The sequence below is a fragment of the Jaculus jaculus genome, chromosome 4, assembly GCF_020740685.1.
Source record: "Jaculus jaculus isolate mJacJac1 chromosome 4, mJacJac1.mat.Y.cur, whole genome shotgun sequence".
Lineage (NCBI taxonomy): Eukaryota > Metazoa > Chordata > Mammalia > Rodentia > Dipodidae > Jaculus > Jaculus jaculus.
In genome coordinates, this window is record NC_059105.1 from 70,155,293 (window position 1) to 70,167,201 (window position 11,909).

Genomic DNA, 11,909 nt, shown 5'->3' on the forward strand with positions numbered 1-11,909 from the left:
TATTCAGAGTACTTGTGCTTTCCAGAGCTGATGGCATTTGGTTCATTTACATTAGATCACATAATGATTTGCCCTGGGTGTCTACTGCTATTTTCTCTTCCCTACCATCTCTAAGCCCTTACATTCTGGGTGACTTTGGCAAAGCTTCTGGTATACATCTGGATGGAAGAGCCCTACCTTCCTGTGAGCATGAGTCAGATCAGCAGGTGTGACCTCTTTTTCTCTCCTCCATCAGAATGAAAACTTTGTAATGGAAGTTGGGAAGCAACCTGTGATATTTGAGAACCCCATGTATGCAGCCAAAGATACTACTGTGAGAACGGTCCTGCCAGCTCAGGTGAGACATCACACAGGTTAAAACAGGAAAAAGAGCAAATTACCTTCTCTGGAGTTTAAACATTCATAGCCACTTGAGTTTATGAGAGAACCTTCAAATTATGTGATGTTATAAAAATGTGCAGATGAATGTTAATTCATTTGTCCCTTTTAATCAGTCCTGAAATTATTAATTTTATTTACCTTAATATTCAAAGATATGTTTCTGTTCACAAGTGAGTTATTATTCATGCTGTTATTTAGTATACAACCAGAGTATCTTTTAACCAAAATTATGGTCCAAGTGGGAGTAAGGAGTCACAGAGATTCCTACAGAACAATGAGCAATTTATTTGTGTCTCAGAGTTAACACATGAGGCGACTCAATGGTTTGGCACTTCTGTTTTGGGGGAAAATGGGACTGGCATTTAGTTATGGTTTATTTAAAGTAGTAAGGTAGTAAGCAGAAAAAGTAGGGAAAATTTTTGTCACTGAATTCTTAAAAAACTGCCTAAGGATCTTCAATATATTCACAGGTTGCTATATCTGGAAATGTGGATAACAAGAATTATGGAAGTCCTGTAGATCCCTCTGAGATAGATCCAGAGTCAAAGACCACTTCCCCAGGTGCTGATGGAGCTCAGGTAATGGTGGCTGATTCCTAAAAGAGAGATTTTCAAACCTTTTGGAATTTCTGGGTTGATATTAACTCATGCAAGACCGTGTCGCCAAGAAGGGAAAACACCCTGGATTCCATATCTTCAGAAAATAGACATAACATTTGAGATCTTTACTTAGCATGCATAAATATTTCATTTTTTCCCAGAGTAGTGCGTATTTTGTTCTTAGCTCCACTGATATTACCAGTTTCTATCACCAGATGGCACTAATTTATACCCTCTTTATCTGTTGGCACAGTTGTTCATCTAATCTTCCAACCATCATTGCCCTCATTCTGTTGGAATGTAATTCAATGAATACACTTAATATAAAGGCATATTAATGAATGTATCGGCAGTTTTAATGCTCACATAAGCAGCTATCTCAGATGTAGCTTTTCAGTTCTGAACAACCATTGTACCTCTGAACACTTAGGTCCTCTATAATGCCCCTCACCAGGGGCCCTGTGGACATAGTGTGTAGACAGTTCTGTGTAATACACAACAGTGTAGGGTACTTAAGTAATCCCAGTCCATGCCCACCAAAGTCCACTCGTATGTCCCTTAGTGCACTGTGACACTGTGACCCAAGAAATAACTCCTTGTGTATACACACAAGCGCGCACACACACACAGCGAGGACAATAAGATCTAGAAAATCTCAGTTCTAAAGTTCTGTGACTACTTTTGTGAAGCAATATAAAACAAAATTGCCAATTTATAATCTGTAAACACAATTGATATCTTTGATGTCTCTAGACATGAGACATGTCAGACAATGGTTCATGCTCAGTGCTATGGGCACAGATTCATATGCTGCCCATGTCCAATCAAGGAAGGACCCTGAAGTGATCAGATGAGAACAGCCCAGAGAACCTTAGAGATCACAGGGAGAATTAAACCATCTTACACTTGACCCTTGCCTCAGAATCCTTTGTAGCCGGGCGTGGTGGCACATGCCTTTAATCCCAGCACTTGGGAGGCAGAGTTAGGAAGATCTAGGCCAGCCTGAAACTACATAGTGAATTCCAGGTCAGCCTGGGATAGAGTGAGACCCTACCTCGGAAAAAATAAAAATAAAAACAAAACAAAGCCAAACCCATTGCTGAAAGCTTTTGTTTCCCTTTTCTATAGGCCACAAAATGGAACATCTTCAAACGAAAACCAAAGCAAACCACCAACTTTGAAAATCCAATCTATGCAGAGGTAATTCTCAGTCACTGTTCTCAGCACAGACATCCTTGTATGATCCTTGTATGTTGCATGCATGATGTGTGTGTTGTATGTCTGTGTGTTTGTGTGTGTATATGTGTGTGTGCTGTAACAGGAGACCCGTGCCTATCTTGGCCTGGCATGTGTGTGGAGATTTGAGGACTTTCTCTGTGTTGATCTTACTGAGGCAGGGTCTCTGTTTGCTGTGTGAAACGCCAGGCCAGCTGGCCCATTTGCTTCAGATTCTCCTGTCTCCTCCTCTCATCTCACCCTGGGTGTGGTAGGATTGCAGACACTTGCTAGTGTCTGGCTTTTTTCCATGGGCGCTGAGTATCCAAGCTCAGTCTAAGCTACTGAGCCACCTTTCCAGTCCCCAGCACAGACCTTCTGTTTTTTTTTTTTTGAAAACAAACAAACAAACAAACAAATAAACAAACGATTTGCTTGGCTAAGTTGGATGTACATACCAAGCAAACTAGCTTTGGATTAGTGTCCACACAGAACTGTTTCCTGTCTCGGGGTGGTAAGTGACTGACTCCTGCTTCTTTGTGGTTGTAGATGGACAACGAGCAAAAGGAAAGTGTGGCTGTGGCCCCACCCCCTTCTCCTTCACTCCCTGCCAAGCCTCTGAGAAAAGATGCCACTCCAGGCTACACAGCCACCGAAGATACCTTTAAAGACACTGCCAATCTTGTTAAAGAAGATTCTGAAATATAGCCATGCCAGCTACCTAGGGAATAAATAGAAATACACTTTTGCACGTATATATTTTTACAAATGAAAAAGTTAACATTCAGTACTTTATAAAAAATATATTTTTCTCTATTTGCTTATAGTTGAAAGTGTCTTGTGTGTCTTTTTTTACTTATGCTATTTTTACAAATAATTATCACAGTGTACTATATGTATATCTTTGCACTGACATTGTCTGAAGGTATTGCTATAAATATTTTGTACATTTGTAAATTTTGCAGAGATTATCACATCACTGAATTTTCTAATGAAAATATCTGTTGCGTTGGTTGATGATCACTAGAATAAATGATCCAGTGAGGACAGGATCAGCCCGGGGCCTTTAGTCTAAAGAAGAGAGACCTCTTGTGTTTTCTTAAAAAAATATATCCAGGAAAGGACTCCAAGCCCCATTCTTGGGTCCATTTTTATTTTTACACAGCAGCACTTAATGTTCAATACTACATGCCAACTTGATTAATGGAGGCCACTGTTTGCAGCATAGACACCTGGATTGGACTGTAAATGCTTCCAGCAATACAAAAGATACCAAACGTGAATTGGTGTCACCCTTCTGTGTGCTTCTGTTGACTCACTAACCTGTACACACATTATGTGTCTCCCTAGCTGCCAGGTCAACATTTATATCTGTGATATCTACGAGGAAACCTCATGCCAGTAAGCACAAGTGTCCTACACTGAGTTTATATTTCACTGACTGAGCTCCTTTGCTTGACAGATTTTAGAGCAACTTATGCCCTTGCCTGGCATCTCAGGTGTTACCTACCTTAATGACTGGAGCTCAGTAGCTGAATTACTAAAACCAAATCTGTATCTTTATGTTGTAAGGTGCAAAACAAATGCCAGTTAAGCGGAGCCTCAAATGGGCTTTTGTTTCTGTGTGCAAAAATAGCATTATGTTGACTATTTATTTCTTAAATTGAACATGAATAGAAAGGGAAAACATTCATATTGAGCCTTTTTTTTTTCAGGTCTTTGCCTAAACCTGTACATTTCTGTTAGGATGTCCTGTACAGCGCAGCTGTTCTCTTGAGTAGTTGGTATAGTCTCCATGACAGGAACCATGGCAGGAATATACAATTTTCTAGCAATTCCGTAGCATTCCTGGTTCTCTGTGCTAATATTGCACATGTGTTAAACAATGAATGGATGGATGGATGGATGAATGAATGAATGAAATATACTACTGATTATTTTATTACTGAGTTCTCAAAATATTTGTTGCTCATATTTTGAGTACTGATTGTAATTATTTTTGAAATGTACTTTGATTAGAAAAGCAACTGGAAATGATGCTGCTGAAAAATTTCTAATAAATGTGTATTTTATCAGAAGTCTTCTGTGGTTTTATTAAATTAATTAATTTATTTGTGAGAGGGGGCGGGGAAAGAGGCAGATGGAGTGAATATAGGCATGCCAGGTCCTCCTGCCACTGTAAATGATTTCCAGACACATGTGCCACTTTTGGGCATCTGGCTTTACGTGGGTACTGAGGAATTGAACCCAGGCTGTCAGGCTTTGCAAGTAAGTACCTTTAACTGTTAAGCCATCTCTCTAGCCCTGTGTGTTAATTAAATCTTGGTCTTAGATCACATGCATTTCCTGTACAGAAAGCCTACTTACTTTGTTAAATGAATTATTTGCCACTTCTTCCTAGACATGAATCTAGAGCAGTTTCTTTTAAAGTCAACAAACCTGTCTATATTTGTGTGTGTGTGTGTGTGTGTGTGTGTGTGTGTGTGTGTGTGTGTATGTGTGTGTGTGTCCATGACATTCTGGAATAAGTCAGTAGGAAACAAAACTAGCAGATATTAGTAGAATAGATTTCTGCTTCACCAACAAATTGCTGGTCATTCACTGTCCATAGCTAATGTAGGCCACAAAGGAAGGGCACACATTCTAGCTCATTTTCCCCTATCGAAAATAATCTGCTAGGAGAAGAAGTTCCAGTCCATCACCTTTATCACATTCAGCCTAGGCGGCAGGCCAATCTTTTTGCTGTTAAATTCCTTGAGCCTTTGGTACTTTTCCTATAAAGCTGGTTATGGGATTCCACTGTGAAGGTAGATGGAAAGTACGTAGTCCAGCTGGGCATGGTGGCACATCCTAAATCCCAGTGCTCTGGAGGCTGAGGCAGGAGGATCATACGTCTCTCTCGGGTATAAACTAAACCTTCCATCAGTAGTAGCCATGATTATTATTGATGAAGTAGAGAAACATATCAAATTTAATGCACAGAAATAACCACTCTGCTTGGGATGGAACCAAGGGCCTTTCTCATGCTATACAAGCACTCTACCATTATGTTACTTCCCCAGCCCCTTGATGGAAATGGTCATGATTTTAGCTGGAAACTGGAGAAATGGCTCAGTGCTTGCTTGCAAAGTCTACTGGTCCTGCTTTAATTCCCTATTACCCACATAAAGTCAGATGTGCAAAGTGGAACATTCATCTGGAGTTTATTTTGCTGTAGCAAGAGGCCCTTGCACGTGGCCATTCTCTCTCTCCCCACAAGTACATAGATTATTTTAGAAGCATCTAGCTGGGCCTTAATATGTGTGTCTACAGGCTGCCCATATCTTATCAATAAAGGAGCTGAAATAGAGGTTTGTTGCGAGGGTGTTAGCTTTTGTCTTTTGACAGGGCAGGACCAGACCAGTAGGAATTGTCTGCTTCCAAGAGTGCAGTTGTCTGTTTATTGCTTGTAGGTTTTTCTTGGTTAAATTTTATTTTCTGTTTCTTGGAAGAATAAAGCTATGGTGGGGGTATATGAGCTTTAGAAGATAAGGAACCCCAAGCTGTTCTTGGCACAGTCAGTGCTTTGCTACTTTACACAAATCTTTAAGGAGCCAGATTGAGTCTATGAAGGGTAGTGAGATGACAATACACAGACACACACACACACACACGTGTTACATAGATTATGGAGATGCCAAGCTTCATATAGGAGTACCCATTTATGTGTCTTTAACCCTTTCCAAGAGCCTTGTTTAGTGCAGTGGGCATGGACTGCAGTCACGGTGGCAGGAGTGAATGAAGGCTCAGGGGAGGTGTGACCTCGAGGAAGGATTTGCCTCCCTGCAGATTAACAGCTTTATAGGGAAAATGAAGGGCTTGTATAGAGTCATCTCTAAATTCTCCTCTAGCTTTCAAATGCAATGCTTATCTCTCTTCACTCCAATCTTCATTTGGAATTTAGTTGATTTAAAACTCACTGCAACTGTTTCAGTAAGTTCTGAGCTTGGTATAGCCTCTTCAAAGAGAGCAGATCGAATGATTGGATTTTATCTTCAAATGCTGCCTCTCTGTAAGTACACTGTCAGCTGTGTCCTTTTGTTGTTGTTGCTGTTTAACCTTGGGTGTTGGTCCTTGCCTCACACCTTGTGTGAGATAGGGTTTCTTTCTTCTTTAGAAGAAACTCTTTTGATTTCTTTCTTCATTTTTATTTATTTGAGAGAGAGAAAGAGAGTAAAAGTATGGGCACACCAGGGCCTTTTGCCACTGCAAATGAACTCTAGACAGTGGCACCCCTTGATGCCTGACTTTATGTGGGTACTGGAGACTCAGACCCAGGTCTTCCAAACAAGCACATTTAACCAGTAGGTCATCTCCCCAGCCCAGAGATAGTTTGTTGGTATTCACCACTGCATTTGCCAGGGTAGCTGGCCCATGAGCTCCCAGGAGACTCTCTTGTTCCTACCCTCTGACTCTCCGAAGGGACACTGGGATTGTAGACATATGCTACTGTGGGGGACTTCCGGTTAAGATGGCGGCGTAGGTACCACGCCACAGCAGCCTAGGGGGGAAAAAAGACCAAAAAAACTCAGCAAAATACACACTTGTACTAAAAAGTGAGGTGTATAGGAAATTGAAGCGGCAGCAGAGAAGTAGAAGAGATCCAGAGCATCCAGAGCCCGCACAGGCCGGCAAAAGCAGCTCCGGCAGCTCGGCCAATCGCGGTGGTGGGCGCACCAGAAAGCCACCAGACTCGGCTCCAGCCGCAGGACAAGCCAGGTGCGGGAGCTTCCCTCACACCGCGCTCTCCGCAACTCAGGAAACGTGAAGGGAGAGCGGCAGTGAGCAATGGAGGAGCAGACCGCGAGGTAGAAGAACACGTGGAGCAGAGAGAGAGAACCAGAGCAGCTGCGGCTCCCTCCCCTCCCCCACCGCCTGAGCCCAGCTCCGGCGAACAGAGCAGCGGTCCCGGGACCCGGCCACGCCAACTTGAGCCAACGGTGGGACCCAAGCAGGAGCAGAGTTCGGCAGCAACATCAGTGGCTCTGGCACCGATAACAGCGGCCCCAGCAGTAGCAGCTCCAGTCGCGGCAGCAGTGGCAGATCACGCAGCAGCAGACCCAGGAGCGGCAGCAGCAGCAGATCACGCAGCAGCAGCTTCAGTGACAGCAGCGGCAGTGGACACAGCAGCAGCAGCTTCAGCAGCAACAGTGGCTCCAGCAGTGGAAGCTACAGCAGCAGCAGAGGCAGCAGCAGCAGTGGGCCCAGTAGCAGCAGCTTCAGCAGCAGCGGCTACAGACCCAGCAGTGGCAGCTTTAGCAGCACCAGTTCCAGCAGCGGTGGTGCTGATCTGCAGGGCCACACTTGCCAGGCTCGGTTTGCCCCACAGGAAAAGCCAGTGCCCAGCTCCAGAAATCAGAACAGCAGCCCAACGACCCAGGCAGCAACTTGACTGAGACCAAAATCATCCAAGGTAACTGGAATTGCACCAGGGAAGGGTCTCACTTGGTTGCAAGCTGACTTCGATCCCTAAACAGACCAGAAATCTTAACCTCTTTGTTGATAGAGGATCTGGTCATTATAATAACTACTCTTGCATACATACTTGGGCTGTTTTTGATTGAATGTGTACAGTGTTCAGTTAAATTTTAGAATCTACCTGTATTTTATTCCACTCAACCTGCTTGAATACTCCCATAGCAGGGAAACTCAACCCCTAGGAACACCTTTGTACATACTCTGAGAGTCTTAAGAGCCACACCTAACACCTTAAGCTCCTACCCTGAAAATATATAACATCAAATCAATTGATACAGCTAAGAATACCCAACTAGCTAGAAAATCCAAGCATTAACTTAATCCAAGATGCAAAAATATATACATTATAACACAAGAAACACTAAAAAGCAAGACAATATAAATCATCCTAAAAGTATTAATGCATCAGAAATGACCTTCAGTGAGAACGAGTTAGAGGAAATGTCTGAGAAAGAGTTCAAAAGAATGATTATAAATATGTTCAAAGAGGTCAAAGAACAAATCAAAAGAATCAAAGAAGAAATCAAAGAGGAAATCAAAGGAATCAAAGAGGAAATCAAAGAAGATGCAGGACACCAATTTAATGAAATAAAGAAGGCAATACAAGACATAAATAAGGAAATAGAAATAATAAAGAAAAACCAGTCAGAATTACTAGCAATGAAGAACACAGTTAATGTAAAAAAAAAAACAAAAAAAAACTCTGTAGAAAATCTCACTAGTAGAATGGATGAAGGAGAGGACAGAATATCTAAGCTGGAAGACCAGGTGGCAGATCTAATACAGTCCAACAGAGAGAAAGACAAACTTATAAAAAAGTATGAGTGGGAATTTCAAGATATTTGGGACACTATGAAAATATCAAATATAAGAATTCAGGGCATAGTAGAAGTAGCTGAATTCCACTCCAAAGGCATAGTAGGCGTCTTCAACAAAATCATAGAAGAAAACTTCCCCCAAATTGGGAAAGAGGTGCCAATTCAGATACAGGAAGCCTTTAGAACCCCAGCCAGACAAAACCTGGAAATAACCTCTCCTCGCCATATTATAATCAAACTACCAAACACACAAAGCAAGGAAAAAATATTGAAATCAGTTAGAGAAAAAAATCAAGATACCTACAAAGGCAAGTCCATCAGGATTACAGCAGATTATTCAACACAAATTTTAAAAGCCAGAAGGGCTTGGAGTAATGTATTCCAAGTTCTGAAAGATAAAAACTGTCAATCAAGGTTACTTTATCCTGCAAAGCTATCCATTCAAATAGAGGGAGAAATAAGGACATTCCATGACAAAAGCAGGTTAAGGAGTATTTGAAGACAAAACCACCTCTACAGAAAATACTTGAAAGAATCCTCCATGCTGAAGAAAAGGAAAAGCATACATATAAGGAACCTGGAAAAAAACAAGCAATACTCAAATACTAGTTAACACAAGAGAGCAAAGGTAGAACCAGAACCACAAAAAAAAAAAAAAAAAATGGCAAACAGACATTTCAATAATATCTCTTAATATCAATAGCCTCAATGCCCCAACCAAAAGACATAGGTTTGCAGACTGGGTTAAAAAGCAGGATCCTACAATTTGTTGTCTCCAAGAAACTCACCTTTCTACAAAGGATAGACATTATCTTAGGGTGAAAGGTTGGAAAATGGTGTTTCAAGCAAATGGGCCTAGAAAACAAGCAGGTGTTGCTATCCTAATACCTGACAAGGTAGACTTCAGTCCAACATTAGTCAAGAAAGATAAGGAAGGTCACTTTATATTGATTAAGGGCACACTCCAACAGGAGGACATTACAATCCTAAACATAACATGGGGGCTCCCAAATTCATCAAACAAACACTATTAGAACTAAGGTCACAGATAACACCAAACACAGTGGTGGTGGTGACTTTAACACCCCACTCTCATCAATTGACAGGTCATCCCAGGACAAAATAAACAGAGAGGCATCTGGACTAAATGAGGTCATAGAAGGAATGGACCTAACAGATATATACAGACATTTCATCCAAATGCTGCAGAATATACATTCTTTTCAGCAGCACATGGAACATTCTCTAAAATAGACCATGTATTAGGACACAAAGCAAATCTAAACAAATTCAGGAAAATTGAAATAATTCCTTGCATTCTATCTGACCACTATGGAATTAAACTACAAATCAGTAGCAAGAAAGGCTATAGAGCATACACAAAATCATGGAAACTAAATAATACTCTACTAAATGATGAATGGGTCAATGAAGAAATCAAGAAGGAAATCAAAAAATTTATAGAGTCAAATGATAACGAGAACACAACATACCAAAATCTCTGGGACACAATGAAGGCAATTCTAAGAGGTAAATTTATAGCCTTAAGTGCCTATATTAAGAAATTAGAAAGGTCTCAAGTAAATGACCTAATGCTTCACCTTAAAGCCTTGGAAAAAGAAGAACAAGGCAAACCAAAAATCAGTAGACAGAAAGAAATAATAAAGATTAGGGCAGAAATTAATAAAATACAAACAAAATAAAAAACAATCCAAAGAATTAATGAAACAAAGAGTTGGTTCTTTGAAAGGATAAACAAGATTGATAAACCCTTAGTAATTCTGACCAAAAGAAAGAGAGAAGAGACACAAATTAATAAAATCAGAGATGAAAAAGGTAATATCACAACAGATTCCAGAGAAATTCAAAAAATCATAGGGACATACTATGAAAGCATATACTCCACAAAGTATGTAAATCTCAAAGACATGGATGAGTTCCTTGATTTATATGACCTACCTAAATTAAATCAAGATGAGGTTAGTCACTTAATTAGACCTATAACAAGCATGGAGATCCAAACAGTTATCAATAATCTCCCAACTAAAAAAAGCCCAGGCCCAGATGGATTCACTGCTGAATTTTACCAGACCTTCAAGGAAGAGCTAACACCATTGTTTCTTAAGCTTTTCCATAAAATAGAAAAAGAAGGAATTCTACCAAACTCCTTCTATGATGCCAGCACCAACCTGATACCAAAACCAGGCAAAGATAGAACAAAAAAAGAAAATTATAGACCAATCTCTCTCATGAATATAGATGCAAAAATTCTCAACAAAATATTGGCAAACAGAATACAAGAATATATCAAAAAGATCATTCACCCTGGCCAAGTAGGCTTTATCCCAGAGATGCAGGGATGGTTCAATATATGCAAATCTATAAATGTAATACATTACATAAACGGGTTGAAGGACAAAAATCCCATGATCATCTCATTAGACACAGATAAAGCATTTGACAAAATCCAACATCCCTTCATGATAAAAGTCCTACAGAGACTGGGAATAGAAGGAACATATCTCAATATAATAAAATCTATTTATGACAAGCCTACAGCCAACGTATTACTAAATGGGGAAAAACTGGAAGCTTTTCCACTAAAATCAGGAACAAGACAAGGGTGTCCACTCTTCCCACTTTTATTTATATAGTTTTGGAAGTCTTAGCCATAGCAATAAGATAAGAGACATACATAAAAGGGATACAAGTTAGAAAGGAAGAAATCAAGTTATCATTATTTGCAGATGACATGATTCTATACATAAAGGACCCTAAAGACTTTGCTAGCAAACTGTTAGAGCTGATCAAAACCTACAGCCATGTAGCATGATACAAAATAAATACATAGAAATCAGTAGCCGTAATATATGCTAATAACAAAAACACAGAGGATGAAATCAGAGAATTACTCCCATTCACAATTGCATCAAAAAAATAAATAAATAAAGTACCTTGGAATAAACCTAACCAAGGAAGTAAAGAATCTCTACAATGAGAACTTTAAAACACTCAAGCAAGAAATTGCAGAAGACACTAGAAAGTGGAGAAATATCCCTTGTTCCTGGATTGGAAGTATCAATATTGTGAAAATGGCAATCTTACCAAAAGCAATCTACACATTTAATGCAATCCCTATCAAAATTCCAAAGGCATTCTTCATGGAAACAGAAAAAACAATCCAAAAATTCATTTGGAATCACAAAAAACCTCGAATATCTAAAATAATACTGAGCAACAAAAATAAGGCTGGTGCTATCACCACACCTGATTTTAACCTATACTACAGAGCCATAGTAACAAAAACAGCATGGTACTGGCACAAAAACAGACATGTAGATCAGTGGAACAGAATAGAGGACCCAGATGTAAGTTCAGG

At 40.1% G+C, this 11,909-nt stretch overlaps 1 protein-coding gene across 1 annotated transcript in view; it reads left to right on the plus strand.

The window, feature by feature from the left end:
• Lrp2 (LDL receptor related protein 2) overlaps positions 1 to 4,273 on the plus strand; it is a 180,505-nt gene extending 176,232 nt beyond the window's left edge. The window contains exons 76-79 of the mRNA XM_045147772.1: positions 236 to 337; positions 852 to 959; positions 2,109 to 2,180; positions 2,745 to 4,273. Of these exons, the coding sequence (XP_045003707.1) occupies positions 236 to 337; positions 852 to 959; positions 2,109 to 2,180; positions 2,745 to 2,903 (441 nt within the window). The 3' untranslated portion in view covers positions 2,904 to 4,273. The remainder of the gene's footprint in view (positions 1 to 235; positions 338 to 851; positions 960 to 2,108; positions 2,181 to 2,744) is intronic.
• The last annotated feature ends 7,636 nt before the right edge of the window (positions 4,274 to 11,909 follow it).